Below are 18,651 nucleotides of genomic sequence, written 5' to 3' on the forward strand. Positions count from 1 at the left end.
TTCAAATGATTTTCAATGGTTGCTTTTTCACGTCCAGTGTAGACAGACTTTAGCTGGCGCAACGCGACACGACAACTATCGCGTTTGGTGTAGACAAGCCTTCTTTTGTTCCGCAGGCGTTTTCCTCTTTTGTTTTTTATCCGCCATCTCTATCTTTCTGTCGTCGCTTGGCTGATGTCCATCATGTGCACTGAGTGCTCTCTCCTCCGCATCATGAGTAGACACGCCCCTTACTGCTGATTGGCTACAAGTTTGTTTTGTTACTCGGCCCGACTCAGTTTTCTAAAGCATTTTTAAAAACAATACATACCCCACCTTTAAGGTCCACAGCTTATTCTAACCGTCAGTGGGGCATCTGCCGATTGTATGGAAACGTACAAAATGAAACTGTACAAATTCATATGAATTAGCCACTAGTTTAGTAAAATGTAAAATGTTTATGAATTTCAACATATTTAGCATAGTTTAAACCGAAATGCAGTGTTTAGAAAATAAGAGGCACGTTTTTGTGCTGAGATACTGCGTGCGCAAAAGTTTGGCAACTATTTAGTGAATTCACCCCTGCGCTGTGAAGATATAACAACATTTAGGAAAATCTAAACACAAAACCAAGGAGATATTTCAGCAACATAAAACACATCCATTTTAAGATAAACAGTGGTTGCAAACACAGAAGAGCATTTAGAGTAACATTGCCAAAACAATGCTGTGGCACTGGCTACGAGCGCAAAATAAATTATTCTGACTTTCGTTTCTTCCCCTCCTCTTGCCCAGCTCATAAAAGATGGCGTAGTGTGTGATGTGGTCGACGATCTCAGTCAGAATGAACTGATTACCATGGAGCTGCAAATCCTTTGAGTCATGGCACACAGTGACATTCTTTAGACTCTTAAAAATAGAAACACTTCTCTTTTTTCCAGATTTGTTTTTCTCATTCGATGTCTGTGGGGCATCCTCTCTTAGTTTAGAGTCTCGAATCATAACCAGATCTTCTCTCTTTTCTCCACTTTCTCCTTTTCCTTCTGTTGTTGGAGCTTGTTTAATCTTGAGGAGAAAATTGGCTTAGCGTGGGAACGACAGAATTCTTTGGGGATAGGTTTTGTTGTTTTTGAGTGTTTTTTCCCCCTTTTTCAAGTCAGGAAAAGTATGAGCTTGTGCCAAAACCTCATAAAGTAAGATAAAAAAAAAAAAGGCAGACCACAACACTATGACAAAGATAGGGCCTGCCTACTGCTCAAGAGCTTTACAAATGACAATCTTTTGGAGGAATAAAGAGAGATGGAGCAAGAAAGAGAGGGAGGAGGATAACATTTGGACGGAGAAGAAAAAAGGGAAAGAAATGTGGATGGGTTGGGGGGAGAAGGGGAGGAAACATTCCCCTGGCCACATTAAAGACAAAAAAAGAAAACAAACAGAAAAACATGTCTGACATGAAGACGCTGGTTTCTGTGGCGACAGACAATGGCTGCTTGTGGCCTAGTGAGGCCTACCCGGCCCGTCTGGGCCCCGGCACCAGCGAGAGTTACCGCAGTCAGGCCCTCTATCGGGGGCTCGGCGCTGTGGGAAAACAGCTTGAAAGGGACCTCACTCTCGGCCACAAAGGGCCCTTTCTGCTTCCTCTTGTTGGCTTTTGCCCTTCTTATTTATCCTTTGGGAGCCGGATGAGGCGGGCATGGCTGCGTGGGTAAACACGTTGCTGTCTTCCTCTGGCAGAGATAGAGGGTGGAGGCTGCCGTACTCACTGCCTGAAATCACACACTGCCTTTTGATAGCAGTATAGACGTCGACTGTCATCATGAATGTGTAAATCATGGTATCGTGACCTTCACTGACTGGATGGGCCCAATGTTACTATGTTTTTTTGCAGCACATGCACGCAGAGTAACATAACTTTGGTCACATTGTGCAATCCATTGTTGTTATTGTTAGCTAAAACTATTAAAAAACAATGAAATGAAGCTGAAATAAAACAAAATATAAATGTAAAACAAAACAAAAACAAACTGAATGAAAATTAGAAATAAACTAACTGAAATAAATGTTGAAGAAAATTATTAAAACTAAAACGGAAATAAAATAAATTAAAGCTAAATATAAATAAGAAATATGTATAAAATTTCTAAATAAAATTACTAAAACCTAAATTAAATATAAAACCAAAAAATATAAAAATAAAAGGCAATTATATATATATATATATATATATATATATATATATATATATATTAATAGCATAGAATGTAGATTATAGATTATAGATTTAATAGTATAGATATTAAAATAACACTTAAATTATTATAATAATAATAAAATACAAATGTCTACCTCTAATTTTCAGTTGTTTCTTTTATTAGAATTATAGAATTCTAGTTATAGATTAATCTATTTATTTCACAATTATGCAGGTAAAATGTAAGAAGTCTTTTTATACAAAGAAAAATATTAGGAATTTAAAAAAAATAAAAAAGGTGCAGATGCAGAAAGATAAAGAAAGCTTATAGCGGACCTCAGTAGATAAATAACAAAGTAGAATAAAAACTATACTTTACTATAATATTAAAATAGGAATAATAAAAATTAAAAGGAAGGAAAGCATAAAAATTAGTGGTGGACATAGATTAATTTTTTTAATCTAGATTAATCTCACTGTAATCTTGGAATTAATCTAGATTAAAATGGCTCATTTGAATTCTGCCAAGTAGATCAGAATAAGTTCACTACTAGTAGTAAACAACTAGCGGTCATCAAGAATTTAATATTGATAATAACATTGAAGACATTGTATGATTATTCCTTAAAGGTTTTAATAGTTTTAGTAGTAGTAGCCTATTACGTTCTGCCCAATGTCTTCAAGTGAAACCGAACTTTTATTTTGACGGGTTGCCGTGAGGATAGTTTTTCTCAAATGAAACGCTCGAATGCTCATGAAGTGACTCTCAGAGCAGTTCTGGAGATGTTGTTCATGTATTTATGTCTTCATTTAGTGAGACGACAGACGTTAATATCGCCGCAAGCGTCACGCGGTCTTCAGTATGAATAGTGAACAAACCCATGCGTCTGCGCCATACATTAACACAGAGACACACTTAGAGAAGTCATATTTAAATAGACGTTTTGCGGCTTAATATTTACAAATAGGAGTGGGAGTGTGCTCACTTGTGTGTGCGCTTACGTTTGTTTGTGTGTGTGTGTGTGTGCGAACCGGGGCGGAACTCCGCTGTGCGCGCGATACAGAGCAGAGAGCGCGACCATGTAACGTAGAGACAGAAATGACTTGCCGATTTCCATTGGGAAGCTTCTTAAAAATAAATTTTCCCTGATGCAAACCCGGCGGCTTCATAGCTGCATCCATGTTAGCACGCATGCACACAGGTTCGAAGACTCGTTCTCGCCCCCTACAGTGCAATTCGGCTAAAATATCAAGGTGAAAGTCATCACAGCTTGCGTAGTATAGACCCAGCTCCCAACCCAACTTTGAGAATAGATTAACGGCGATATTTTTTTGTATCGCCCGATAAGAGTCTCACCTTAACGCAGCACGTTAACGCCGATAACGGCCCACCACTAATAAAAATGTTTTACTGTATGTGCCAAATGTGCAAAGGAAATTGATGATAAAATGTATTTGACTTACTATAATAATTGAATAATATAATTACATAATTATAAATATAAAATAATTAAATAAATAAAACAAGTAACAAACAAACACACACACATTTCATAAATAAAAGCAGTAAATATAAAAATATAAATAATAAATAATAAACTGAATTGCCTCAATGACATTATGGATCATTTTAGATATCCATCAATAAATTTCATCTGAAAAAAAAAGAGGAATTGCCATGTGAAAGCAAACAGACTCCTCCTCAATAACCCAGTCAGTTGTGACATGTGTCATGCATTCAGTGCATGTGTACTTAGGGACACATGTCCATGAATATACATACACAGATTCATGCAATGCAGAGCTGTGTCATTTGTGGGCTTTAAAGTGGGCAGGCCTCAGCGTCTGGCATTCCTCTCGTGGCTGGAGGAGAGATAAGTCCCTGTGGGATTCGTCAGCGCTCGCAGTGGGGCCTCTGCTCTCCGACACTCAGAGAGTCAAATGAAAAGAAACATCAAAACACAAGCTGATTTTGGGGTCAGCCGCTGAGATTTACACATAAAGGGAGGAAAGTCATGCAAGATGTGGCAGAGCTGGTTAAATGCATGTGGGCGCGTGGGTGTGTGTGTGTGTGTGTGTCAGCACAAATTAATACACGATTACCGCTCGAGGAAGACCGTGTGAGCTTTGGCTGCTGTCATTTGGCAGTAACATTTAATAAGCAAGTTGCACATTAGCTTGTGTGTACGACTCCGAGTGTGTGTGAAAAACAGAAAGCGGGCGATCGCGTGTGTGTGTGCATGAGCTTCTTTCTATGAGAGAATCGTAAAAATATGAGCTTGTTAATTTCAATTGTAGAGCTGTTCTTGTTGTGGTGAAGAGGGAGGGCTTTGCAAAAGCACTGAAGTGGCCAACCAAGAGCGTAAGAAGCCGCTTTGCTCAATACCAGCGTTCGCTTTGTTCTCCGTCTCTTGTTCTCAATTTTCCCCCTTCAAACTATTTTTGAAGATCAACTTATTTATTTACTTAATTCCCCCCTCTGTTGCTTTCGTCCAATTTCCACAGCGATTTTCCCCCTTAATTTGTCATCAGCGGAGGAAGTGTGCCATGAAAAAGATCAAAAACTCAGAGGAAGAGGAGGAGAAAGGGGGAGAAGCGAAGGATGCCGAAAAACCTTGCGAAAGAAAAATAATCAGAACGGAGAATGAGAAGAAAGCTCGGCTTTGAAGCGGGTGGACAACAAAAATAACAGCACAGACATGGCGAAAGGCCCGACTTCATAGATTTTCTCTCGAGCTCCTTTCTTCTTGCTTTCTGGAAATGAGATCCAGACCCGAATAAAAGAGGGATTGGTAATGAAAGGAGATGGAGTCGGGGGAGGATGGAAGGATAAAGGGATCTCTTACACTCGTTTTGACTCACACATCAAACCATAAGCCTCCCGCGACGGTCAAATGCCACACGTCCGCTCACTGCTAATTGCTGCCATCATCCATCTCTAAAAGCAGGAGGAGAGGGGAGATGTTTGAACATGCATATGCGCTTTATACGGATCATACCCTGGGAAAATTCATGAACAGATGCAAACAAGCACACATTTACATGTACAGTGGCCCTTAAGTGACACTCCACAAAGAATTTTGAATTCATAATAAAGTATCATAAAATACTGGCAAACCTTTTATCAAAACTTAAGAAAAGACTTCACTTCTCTGAACCAACTCTTATTTTGTGAATGCAGGAAGAAAGTTAGTGCAGGTGTTTAGCAGCTAGCAGTGCTACTAAAGGCTGGAATATACTACACGATTTTTAAAATCTATACAGATTTTTAAAACACTAGGAACTTGCTCTCTTTGTAAGTATAGTTTCAGAGTAAAATCTGTACGACTGAGAGTCACACACTTCCAGACTTTTAAGTTTTTCTGAACACAACAAGCTCACGCAAAAACTCGTGCCTTGTTGGTAGGAGACATGTGACAAATAAAAACAATATGCTTTTTAAAATCAGCTCAAAATATCAAACATGTTTGATATCCTCCAAATGGAGAGTATTCAAGTATTCATGCATCATGGCACTCTCGTGAACGTGTCGAAGACTGACACGGAAGAGAAGAAATTGCTGAATAAAGTTGTTATTTTTGTTTTCTTTGCACACAAAATGTATTCTCGTAGCTTCATGACATGATGGTTGAACCACTGATGTCACATGGACTATTTTAACGATGTCCTAACTACTTTTCTGGGCCTTGAACATGTCAGTTGTGTTGCTGTCTATGCAGGGTCAGAAAGCTCTCAGATTTCATCAGAAATATTTTAATTTGTGTTCTGAAGATGAACAAAGGTCTTACAGGTTTGGAACCACATGAGGATGAGTAATTATTGACACAACTTTCATTTTTGGGTGAACTGTTCCTTTAATTTGACATTATTACAAAGTGCACTTTAAAAAAAAAAAAAAAAGAAAGTACTTCCTGAAAGTGTTTTCTAAAAACAGTCATGACAGTTTACTGCCTTCGTGTTTTTTTATTTCATTAATATTGTATTCCCCGCAAGTTCAGTTCTTAAAAATACATACTTTTAAGATTTTAAGTACACTATAAGTGCACATTTATAATGGTCTTTAGGAAATGTCAATGTAGTCTACTTGGTTTTTGTACAACAAAAACCAAACTACTTTTTTCAAAACAGCAGATTGACTATAGTTCAGCTATATGCCATTATGGTTAATTTGTAGCAAACTACATTTTTAAATTAGCTTCCCCAACACTGTCTGGTACATTAACTGTAAATATATATTCCATTAACATTTAACAACCTATGAGTGTTCAAACACAGTTTGTCAGGACCACTATCGTCAAAATGATAGATACTTAGCATAAAGTTTTGGTTTGGTGGTATGGTTCTGTTCTGTGCAAAAACTCCCTGCCCATCCATGCAGCCTGTCATGAATAAGCAGGGATAGCAACAATAATAACCCCCCTAGGGTAAACAGAACAGAACAAAGCAGATATCATTAATGTGCTTAATGATATTTAAGTGTAACATTATTCAAGAAAAGAAGTCTGATTCAGCAAGGAATATCAGAAAGCCAAGTCCTGACTGTGCGAAAGGAGGAGTTCGGGATGGAGGAGGGTGATTCGCTCCTGAGTAAGCGGGAAAAGCTGCTGATTAAAACTGAATAGAGTTTAGGAATGCCGCGATAGGTGTCGTATTCCTATAGGTAGATGTGATGAGCTGAGAACCAGCTGATGCAAGCTTGACTCACGTGAGCTGCCAGAACTAACGTTCATTTTTGTCTTCATTTTGTACAGCATATCTTGTGATCTATGAATCTTTTAGGCGGTCACTGCACATACACTTTTAAAAATAAAGGTTTCAAAAATGGGGTTTTCACAGTGATGCCAGAACCATTTTTGGGTTCCCCAAAGAAACTTTCAGGAAACAGTTCTTAAAACAACCGTTTTATTCCTAAGTATAAAGAATATTTTAATAATCTACCTTTTCTTCAATGGATTCTTCATGGAACCATCAATGCCAATAAGGAACCTTTATTTTAAAGAGTGTAGGTGTAATTGCATCAGAGGAGCTGTCTGTCCCACACAATTGCACTGGCATGAATATGTGCACACCAGGAAACTATTGAATTGCATACGGCCCCATGGAATCAAAACAGCAGGCCAACAGGAAGGCAGAGGGGTGGATGGGGTATTGTGTAATGCAGGGCATGCTGCTGCAGCTCTTGGGTCAGTAAGGCACCATTCCTGACAGCAAACTCCTGCCAGACACTTGTAATTCTAGTTACCATGGCTGCTCTTGCCCTACAGCTTCCCACGGTAGTGGATGAGTTTACGTGTACGTGCTTAGCACTATTAGTGTGAAGTGAAATGTTTCTTTTGAAAATACCGTGTGTCTGACATGGGAAACTAAAAGGCTGTCATCCTTGAAAAGATCATCTGTTCAGACACTCAGTGGCTAAATCCTCTCTTAAACTCTCTTCATCTCTCTCTAGACTGAGGGCATCAGTTCAGGGTCACTATCAGAGCTGCTTTATCCCTCAGACTCAGGGATGCATCCACCACAGGGACTCAAGGGGACAAAAGCTGTCACTTATTACCTTATTTACCCATAAAGGGTGCATATTAAAGGTACATATTAGTAGCATTTGAAAGGAGGGTACCACCCCAGTGACAGCTTTAGTACCTTTTTTTTAATGAGAGTTCAGTTGAAGTGTGTAAAATCTGTCACTAGCACAAACAAACACAATTTTATTGCGAGATTTTGCGTCACTTCTGGCCGTAGCTGTATCCCTTCTTGCCACAATCAACTGACATGGAAGAGAGGAAATTGTTGAATAAAGTCGTAACTTTTGTTTTCTATGCACACAAAAAGTATTCTCGTGGATTCATAAAATTAAGGTCGAACCACTGATGTCACATGGACTATTTTAACTATGTCCTTACTATCTTTCTGGGCCTTGAACATGTCAGTTGCATTGCTGTCTATGCAGGGTCAGAAATCTCCTGGATTTCATCCAAATGATCTTAATTTGTGTTTTTAAAATGAACGAAGGTCTTACAGGTTTGAAACGACATGAGGCTGAGTAAATAATGACAGAATTTAGATTTTTGGGTCAACTATCCCTATAATAACAACAGGTTTCCCCCAAACAGGTTTCCCAAACACTCCCCCTGTCTGGCACTGGTTGAACAAACAGATAATCCTGCCTCAAACTCAAGCCATTGGTTGAGCCAATGTTGCTGTATAGATAAACAGATTAAATTGATATTGGGCTGCAAAACGTATTTGGACACTTAGGCCATAGCCTACTCAAAAACTTTTTCAAAATAATTTTATTTATATCCAGCTAGTGTTGCATTGATTTTATGACGGCAGTAACCAAATGAGTAGTTCATCACATTAAAAATGAACACATTTGTTTGACAGCTAAGGAGTATCCAAAGTGTTCTTTTAATTGTGAACAATATATACACTACAGTTCAAAAGTTTGGGATCAGTATTTTTTTAAAGAAAGAAAGAAAGAAAGAAATACTTTTATTCAGCAGGATTCATTAAATTGATTTAAAGTGACAGTAAAGGCATTTATGATGTTACAGAAGTTTTCAATTTCAAAAAATGCTGCTCTTTTGAACTAATAAGAAACAAGAACAAAGTTTAAAGCACAACTGTTTTCAACATGGATAATAATAAGAAATGTTTCTTCAGCAGCAAATCAGCATAACAGAATAATTTCTGAAGGATCATGTGACACTGAAGACTGGAGTAATGATGCTGAAAAATAATCTTTGCCATCACAGGAATAAAAGACATATTTCATATATTTGTGGGGAAAAAGTGTCCAAATGTTTTGTCCAAAAACAAAAGCATTCATTTTACATAAAGACAGTGGAAGCTCACTTTTCAAGCAAAACATTTAAATAATAAAGTTTCAGAGTATTGAAGTAATAGATATGCTGTCAAAACATATCTGGACACCTGTGTGAACTTCATACAAGTGTTAATGTACGTTTTTGGGGCCACTGTATGTGTGCATGTGGGTCCAAATCCGAGGAACTATTCCCACAGCGTTCTTCCTATTGTCCTGGGAGAGAGGGAGGGAAACTAATTAAAAAGAGTGGAAAAGAGGAGACAGAGAAACAGAGACAGAATGAAGGAGGGAGGGACAGAGGGGGGTAAAGATAGAGCGAGATGAGACAGCGGAGAGAAGAGGCTAATTGAAAGGAGAGAAATGACAGAGAGAGAGAAAGAAGGGAGGGCTGATGAGGGGCTGGGATGGAGGGAGGGAGGGAGGAAGGGAGGGAGTGTGGGAGGGTAAGGAAGAGGGAGCCAAACTGGCAACTTTGCCAAAGTGCCCAAGTTCAGTCACTTGTGCTGCTGCAGCAGAAAGCGGGAGGACGAGTCTAGCCAGGGTGACCGAGAGGTAGAAAGGGCCAGAAAAAGACGAAAACGTGAGAGAACGCAGAAGGACTGTCATTCTCTGGCTTCAAGTCCAGGGGTTCTGGAGATGTCAAAACACGACTACACATAGAAGAAGAAACAAGTACCAGACTTAGTTAGCAACAGAGGTCTAATAAAGACTCCCAAGCAAGCGTGCTTGTATTGTGGTCGGAGGACAGAGGGAGAAATAGAGGAGAAGAAGGTGGAGAGGAAATAGGGAGGGGCGTGTTCGCATTAGAAGGTGGCTGCTTTCCTTACAGTTGCATTTGAAGGACAGAGGAGGAATCCATCATCTGAGATCATCTCAGATCATCTCGTACGGCTCCATCGCTCCATCGATTCAACAGTCCCTCGCCGGGATAGAGGAGGAAAGAGGACCCTGTGGCGATGAAGAGACCTCATGATTACAGTTCCCCAGACTCAGACACGGACGAACTGATCGATGTCGGGCAGGAGGACAGCTACTGGTGAGAACTTTGAGTGTACATTGTATAATGTGCTCAGCAGGGATGATATATGGCTGTCAGTCGCTCTACTGTACATGTAGAGCTCACAGTACAACTCAGAAACTCTAATATAAACTCTCTTAAGTTAATTTAAATATTAATTGAAATTTACAAGTGAATTTTTTAGTGCAAAAAAAAATGCAAGGTGTTTTTTGAGAACTGCATGTCGACTCTACATGGGCCTTCAGGGTTGATGATGCACTGTGCTGTTTATAATAATTCATAAAATGTTAAATATTCACAAATCAAGATATATAAATGCTATATGTCGTTATAAAGATATTTGGCATTTTCCGAGATAAGCAATTTTGGTAACACATTATTTAGTAACAATAATTCCTTGTTACATGTATTAACTATAGTGTTAAATTATGTACAATTACAAGCAACTCTAAACTAAATCTATAGTATTTAATACTATAATTAATATAACTCTGTGCTTGTAATTACACTGTAGCATTAAAATAAATTATGACTACAATTTTTCATTTATTGCTATGTTTTATTGTGCTTTGCTTGTTGATTTTTTATGATGCATCAGTATTCAGTCAGATTTTAATGAGAAGCATAGATCCTGCATGAGGGGACGGTGAAGACACATGCCCAAAATTGTGACAAATCATCAAATTGTTAATATTAAAACCTAGATTCAGCGGAAAATGCCTTGTTGTTGTCCCTCCCTAAGTAGCGCATATCACTGTCATCTACACTGTCATCTATACTCCTGATAGTTGAGTACCGTGACACAGGAGTTTATGCGAGCAAACACACGTTGTCAAAATCACACATATAGGGCCAATGTCAAGCGGGCGGCTGATGCAGGCCCATAATGATCTTATTTGACTTAGTCTTGAGAGGCGTTTCTTCCTATTACTGTGCCACTGACGAGAATTAAGCTCAGCATGCCTTTTCCTTCTCTGTCTGTTTTACATTTTTCTCTCAGGCATTTAGTCTTTTTGATACAGTATTTCAGTAAAGCTGTGACACAAATCAAGAGCAGACTAAAGACATATGTAACCGGCGTTTGGTCCTTTTGAATTGCGCCCTACGATGACCAATGTTTTCTCATCTTATTGCAACTCTTAACCAGAATGCAAAAACTCTATACAAAGTTTATTCCTGTAACTAATTTTCTTTTTGGACTAGACCCTTTTCCTCTAAACAAACGAATGTTTGTGCATTAAGCCTCTTAATGTTAAAAGGAACTACAATACGATATAAAAATAATAGTTCTGCATGGAAGTTGAAGTAAAAGCAAAACAAACAGTGTCATTCTGCTGGCAGAGCGCAGAAAGTGCCCATGCAAACCAGATCCACATTGAAGGATAATACCAAGTATTGATGTGCTCAAAGTGCACGCAAAAGCCACTCTTTCAGTCTGCCCTGCGGATATGTAATCATCATGTCTTTTGAGCTTAAAAAGAAAATGCTTTTCTACGATGCAAAAATCATAACATATCAGCCATCTGACAATAATGCCCAAAAACGCGTTAAACCAAAATAATCTTGTTTTCTGTTTACCCCGGCGCTCCCGTGTCTAGCTGTTCCCCAAGACAAATTAGATTGGGTTTGATGATGTGCAACAGCGTTTCTGCGTTGTATTAAGTACAGTAATGACAACAATATGCATTGACATCAAAGCTTTAATCTGTCCCCTTCCCCGCTCACTCTTTCTCTTGCTCAGCCCTGTCACTGGGTCCATGTCTCCAGGCAGTACCTCACAGATCCTGGCGCGCAAGAAGAGAAGAGGGGTGAGTTTACGTCAATCTAGCTCTGGTTTTTCCCCTGCTTGTTCGAGAACAGACCAAATCTATAATTCGTATATGATCTCGGTACAAGGTCTCTTCTGTGAACGCTGGCCTTTTTCAAAACTCCCTGCAACATGACCCTCTGCAGCAACATGCATTTTTACAGTTTAAGCCCTCTTGTCTGACTTTGATTTGTGTTTTCCTAGTTGACTTTCCTAGTATTTTTTCCAAAAATCTGATCTTAAGAATGCTGCAAGTAGGCCTCGGCCACAAAAATAATCCAGTTAGCAAATGCTTTCCACTTCAAATTGTTGTTCTGTGTTTAAATTGATTCCGCTGGATTCCACAGATAATTGAGAAGAGACGCAGGGACAGGATCAACCACAGTCTGTCGGAGCTCAGGAGACTCGTACCCAGCGCCTTCGAGAAACAGGTAAGATGCCACAGGCTTCGTCTTATGCTTTATATTGTATATTCAAAACAGCTGACTGGACAATCTCAATTTAAAAAACTAAAACCAGTTCCTTCTTCCCACTTGGTCAGGGCTCCTCTAAACTGGAAAAGGCTGAGATTCTTCAGATGACCGTGGATCACCTGAAACTGCTGCATGCCATGGGTGGCAAAGGTGAGAGAAGATACTGAGTGAGAAATTTCAGGAGAACCTTCATGACCGTATACAGTATTGCTCATAATGTGGGTTATGGATTTACCTCAGTCCATAACCTCAAATATTCACTTAAGTGCATAACTCGACTCACATGTTTGTATTATGGGCATGAACCTTACCAACAGCACAGTAACAGCAACTACCTACAACATTGTAACAGTGATGTTCGCACATTCAAACACCACTGGAATTTACTTCTGAAAAAGTTCAAATTTTATCTTTACGTGTATTAAAACTTACTGAATTTTACTGACTTACAGAATGTACTTCTAGAGACTGGTCAAATGTCATTAAGATTAATCACAACTGTGCTATTCTGTTTTACAGATACTATTTTAGTACATAAAGCAATTATTTATTTAAAAAATAACATGTTTTTGTAAAATCATGTTTAATATTTTTCACACTATATAGGCTATATATTTAAAGGTTTGGGTTCAGTGAGATTTTTTTGAAAGACATCTTTTATGTTAAAAAATCTGCATTTATTTTATCAAAAATAAAGTAAAAACAGTAATAACGTGAAATATTATTACAATTTAAAATAACTGTTTTCTATTTTAATATATTTAAAAATGTAATTTATTCCTTTGATGGTAAAAATGAATTTTCAGCATCGTTAGTCTTCAGTGTCACATAATCCTTCAGAAATCTGGCTGACTCCAAACTTTTGAAAGGTACTGTAAATGGGTCTTTATGCATAAAAATTTGTTGCTGCTTTCATATTAGGAGATCCTTCAAAAGGGCATTATTATCATTGTGGGTTCTCCCTGGAATCAAAATAAAAAATAAATAAATAAATAAAACCTTGCCTTGTGTATCAAGTAGATCATTTAAGTGTTCTCTCTCCTAGGCTATTTTGATGCTCGTGCTCTGGCAGTGGACTACAGGACTCTGGGCTTTCGGGAGTGTGTTGGAGAGGTGGTGAGATACCTCAGCTCTCTGGACGGGGTTGAATCCTCAGACCCCATCGGCGCACGCCTCGTGTCCCACCTCAGCCACTGCGCCAGTGAGCTGGACCCTCTCCTCCAGAGCCCCGCCGCTCTGCCTTTTCCTCCTTGGCCCTGGCCCTCCTTTCCTCAGCTTGCATCCACTTCATCTCCAGCTTCGTCTAGCCCGTTTCCCCCAACCACCCGCCGGGATCTGGCCCCCCATGCCACCGCCGCCTTGCTGGGCTACCCTTCACCAGCCCTGCGAGTAGGATCTTTGAGCAGCCAGGGGGCGATACTGAGTCCAGCGCTGACCCCGGTTCGTCGACTGCCCTCTATCCCCGGACATCCACACAGACTTCAACAGCACTCACCTGATGGACCCACAATCCCATCATCCTCCTCATCCTCCTCCAATTCCTCCCCTCCCCAGATTTCCTTCAGACCCTTTGCCCCTCTCGGGTCTCCAGCCCCAGGTCGCAGGGGTTTGGGCAGCTCCAGTAAGTCCGGACAGGCTTGGGGCACAGAGATTGGGGCTTTCTGAATCAGAAGTTTGGAGTTTATGACAGTCTGAAAGGAAAAAAAAAAATCTTGGTCATTTGGACTTATTTATGACCACCTTTAAAAGGAACTACAAAGCATTGAACAATTCAAATTCAAATGTTTTTTTTTTGTTTTGTTTTGTTTTTTTTGTCAGTTCCATCTACTATTCCAACTCCAGTAAGCATTCAAAGTCTCAGGAAAATGGTACAAATGCTGTCACTGGGGAATTACCCGTATAAAGATATAAGATAGAAGGGTGAATATTAATACATAAATTTTACATATTAGTACACCAGTGACTGCTTTTGTACTTTTTCTGAGAGTTTAGAAATAAGAAAATAAAACAAAGTCTGGAGAGAAATGAAATGGTCTGTAGAATTCAAGTGTAAAATCAAAGGTAAATGCAACTCCCAGAAAGAGAGGGCTCAAAGAAACTCAGTGCTATGAACTTGGATTTTGAGATCTAGATACTGGAACTTTCTAGAACTCTGATTTTTTATCTTTTTTTTTTTTATTAGTGTACTTGTTTACTCTGTCATTTATGCATTAACTTGGATTCTGACATGATATACATTTGAGAGATTACATAAAGAAAAATGTGCCTTATCAAAGCACTGTTCCTCTTGTTCACTTACTTGTGTGTGCAAGTACATGTAGCTTCCAGAAGATGGCAGCACTAGAACAAAATGTGCTGATCACAGTTCTCTCAGAGGCATGTATGCATAATCTTGTGAATGTCTGAGAGTGCCTCTTCCTGAATCACAAAATCAAAGAAAAAGTATTATCAATATCATGTCTTTTTATTCTATACTGGACACCAGATCTTGTTACTTGTTACTTTTTAACAAAAAGGCCAACTGAAACTAAAAGAAAATGCAGACTACTCCAACTTGCATCATTAGGAAATTTTATTGGCAATGTTTTGTTCAACTGACCTTCCACAGACTTAAAAAGCCCATTCAAAAGGGAAAAAATATAAAATAAAGTGCCAACAAAATTTAAAGCACAGGCGTACTCACAAAGTACACAAACTGACTCTTATCTGAAAGACTCCTCTGGGTGCTATAAGGTGCCATTTAGAGCATCTGTTTTCTTTAGCTGTCTCCAGAGACGGTGATGAGAACACTGCGGTACGGCGGCCACTCAGTGAAAACATGGTGGCTGCTGGCCCTGATCCTGCAACAGCAAGAGGAAACCAGGCACACTGTGAGCCCTCTCAGTGCCTCTGCCAACCACTTGCCATCTACAGGCTGTAATTAGAGTGAAACCAAACTAACCCGCTCTCTTCAAAACACACAGGAAACAAAAACGGATCTCGTCGCACACATATCCTCACACTTATACGTGGAAGAAACAGAACACTGTGTAAGAGAAAATGTATTGTATACTCAAACTCAGTTATTAAAGCTGACAGGGTGATCAATACCACAATGTGTAACAGAGGGGTCTGCTATCACCCTGAAGGGAGTTGTTTTTTGTTGTAAGAACCTGCTGACGGTACACTTTTCCCAGATTACACATGCATAATGACCAGATAAATATGTGGATATAAAATATTGATTTAAGTTGAAGCTATGTTATAACTTTACCTATATATCACCTTAAATTATCAGCTAAGAATAGTCCATTACAATTTACAAAAGAATCTGCCTAGCAACAAAGATGAACACTGCAGCTGCATATTAATACTTAAGTCCACCTATTTTTCAGTCACATTGGTTAAGGAAGTATTTGTCCCATTCATTTTTTCCTATTGGGTTTTTTTAAAAGTCTGTTAAAACGTCATAAGCCATGAACCAAAGAGCAATGAGGCGAATGCAAATTTGATGCACAAAATGAAAACAAAAAGACAAAGGTACAAGACATAATGAGGGAAAGAACAATTACATGACAATCAAGACAAAATGATGGAGAAATATAAAACTATTGATTTAAAAATGTTTATGTTAGAACTATATGATACATTTATTGCAAAATATGCATATATAAACAAATATTTAAGTAGTTTGAGTGCTTAGGAGCACTAATTGTATATAATTTGCAGTGCTTCATGGGAATGGGCGTTGCTAAAGAGTTTTCTGGCAGAATTACATCTGCAATATAATTTTCACCAGGAATTCTGGCTGCAAGTAAATGAAAAAAATAAAAATAAATAAGTTGAAATAACATGGGCTGATGGCTTCAACAAAAGCATTTTATTATCAATTAACAACCTTGTCACTAACATTTGATTTCTTATTAGTAAGTCAGTTATCATTAAATCAATGGGATCTTTATCTTTGGAACCCAACTCAGTGTTGGCTATGCACAAGATTGATTTTTTAGCAAATATCTGACTGCGACTGAAAATGAACACATTCTGTGACAGAGGGCATCCATTATGTCTGACTCATAAAAAACAGATCAGCTTTCCAGCGACACCACCGGAAAGACGGTATGCATCATTTACAAGACGGTCTCAAATTAAAAGTGGTGTTAACCATGAAAACTGAATAATCGTGTGTTTTACCACCAAAAGGGCAATTAAAACAAAACAGCAAAGTGCTGGTCTATGATGATGTGATGAAGACGTGGTGCTTTTTTGATTCTTGGGTTTTTGTTTGTGTGCTTTCCCCAGTTTGAACTTTAAAATGGGCATGGAATGTGTGTATGCGTGTGCTAGACTGTGGCGGGACTGTGTGTCTGTGAGGGATGTGGCGCAACGAGGGCAGATTCTCATGCGAGTGGCGTGTGGATTGTGTGTAGAGAGACTCGCGTGTGAGCGTGGTGTGTGTTTATGTTAGTGAATGTTTAGGCTTGAGAGTGTGTGTGTGTGCATGTGTGTTTCTAGTCCTCCATTCTTTTGGCACCAGTAGAGTCAGTGCTGTGACCACAGCTTCCAGTATGGGCCACCACAATCACATGAGGCCAGCTTTCCCACGGGGAGGGGCCACAAAGAGAATAAACTCTAAAGAAGGAATACGACCCACACAGAGGAACAGGCAGGGTAGATATTTTCCTGTCAACATGAAAATAAGGTAGTCCGTATAGAAAAAAAATGTCAGTTTAGGACGTCTGACCCGAGTTCATGCTCCTTTAACATGTTCCATTATCAGTGTATTGTTGCTTTGATACAGTGCCTTTATCTTACCACATTTTACACTATACTATGCAGACTGTGGCTGTTTTAGCACGTGTTTCATGTGCTAGGAGAGCCACTCCAGCAAATCAGTTCATCATTGCAAAGTTTGTCATAACTTGTTATAATAACTTCCAATTTAAGCTACAAACAACAATGAAGACAGCCTTGGGTTACATGCACTCAATTGTAATTTACAATAAAATCTAAGAGCCTATCAAACCGGTTTACTTACAAGATACAGTGATAACAGTATCTCATCCTCTAATAAACATCATTGCCCTCTACTGGTCATGACAAAATCATCTGAATACTAGTGGTTCTCAACCAGGAGGGCTGCAAGATGTCTTAAAAGTATTTAAATGAATAAATTATTAATATACTAAAATAAAGAGTTTATAATATAAACTATAATCTAAATTCAAATTCAAATTAATCTAAACACATATGTTGTATGTTCATTTTTATTTTTGTGAAAGTGTTGTTTTGTCAGTAGTCAAATGTATTTGCAGGTAAAAAAAAAAATCGCCTAAATGGCTAAATAAATCAAATTGAAAAGGATCTTCAATTATAATTTTACCTTTAGCGAGAGACTGATCAGATAATACCATGACAAACTAAGAAAAACACCTTCACAAAACTAATTTTAACTTGAACTCAAATGAACAGTGGTTGCCTCTTTAGTGAGTCTTGAGGTTCTTGGTTACGTAAAATTAAAATAACAATATTTTTAATGTATAAAAAAGCCTTCTAATATCTTCAGCTTTTAAATAAAATATTGTTGACACCACCGATTTATACACTCACCGCTGTCCATGGAGCTCTTAATCCAGTGAAGATAGTGAGAAATGTGTGTGTAAACATTTGGCTTATCAGGTTCTGCTCAGCCCAATCCCCAGCTAGTGATCCCTGACGGGTACCATGTTTATCAGCCTCACACATAAGCAGACCTCCAGAATCACCCTGCCAGTCCAGAGCGAAAACAAAATGAAGCAACTGTGAGCATCCACAGATGCTGCTCACTAAAAAAAATTAAGAGTTCACAGACACATTAGAAGAACAGAGAAAGAACAAGTAACCACCAGAACAAATAATTAAAAATTATAACTGACAACTGACACACCTAATCATGCCACATATGTAGACATGAGGAGAGAAACAGAATATTCCTTTATCATGTAAAATAATGTTCCTTTTAGTTTAACTTCCAATTGAAAATGGCTTATGTTATTGCAGGCATCGTGTCTGGAATTTTGACTAGCTACAGAAAAATACTTTTATTGTTATATATTTCAGCTGGAAACGTACAAAGAGTTTGTGAGTGTACTTACAGGAAGAGACAGTAAGCTGCAGAGAATACTTGCCACTTGTTTGCAATGATGGATCCACCACAATAATGCTTGCCAGCGCAATTTAGCTGTTCTAGTGTAAACACCCCCAACGCCTTGATTGTGAAGTTGTGTAATTTTCCACAATCCATCTTCCCTGTGACAAAGAAGCATTCAAAATGGCTTTGTTTTCAGAGATTCTGTTAGACAGTTTTCTTTCCATTTTTCAAGATCACGTTCCTGGGAT

At 38.7% G+C, this 18,651-nt stretch overlaps 1 protein-coding gene across 1 annotated transcript; it reads left to right on the top strand.

The window, feature by feature from the left end:
• Window positions 1-9,462: 9,462 nt before the first annotated feature.
• heyl (hes related family bHLH transcription factor with YRPW motif like) lies at window positions 9,463-14,554 on the top strand. The gene is made up of 5 exons (XM_058754104.1): window positions 9,463-10,032; window positions 11,756-11,822; window positions 12,169-12,252; window positions 12,363-12,444; window positions 13,340-14,554. Exons 1-5 carry the CDS (start codon window positions 9,953-9,955, stop codon window positions 13,957-13,959), a joined length of 933 nt encoding a protein of 310 aa, XP_058610087.1. The 5' UTR covers window positions 9,463-9,952; the 3' UTR covers window positions 13,960-14,554.
• Window positions 14,555-18,651: the final 4,097 nt, after the last annotated feature.

The sequence above is a fragment of the Onychostoma macrolepis genome, chromosome 19 (assembly GCF_012432095.1).
Source record: "Onychostoma macrolepis isolate SWU-2019 chromosome 19, ASM1243209v1, whole genome shotgun sequence".
NCBI lineage: Eukaryota > Metazoa > Chordata > Actinopteri > Cypriniformes > Cyprinidae > Onychostoma > Onychostoma macrolepis.

Coding starts and splice junctions, on each gene's coding strand:
- heyl (XM_058754104.1), top strand. CDS start 9,953: ATGAAGAGACCTCATGATTACAGTTCCCCAGACTCAGACACGGACGAA. Junction 10,033..11,755: donor GGGCAGGAGGACAGCTACTG/GTGAGAACTTTG, acceptor TCTCTTGCTCAG/CCCTGTCACTGGGTCCATGT. Junction 11,823..12,168: donor CGCGCAAGAAGAGAAGAGGG/GTGAGTTTACGT, acceptor TGGATTCCACAG/ATAATTGAGAAGAGACGCAG.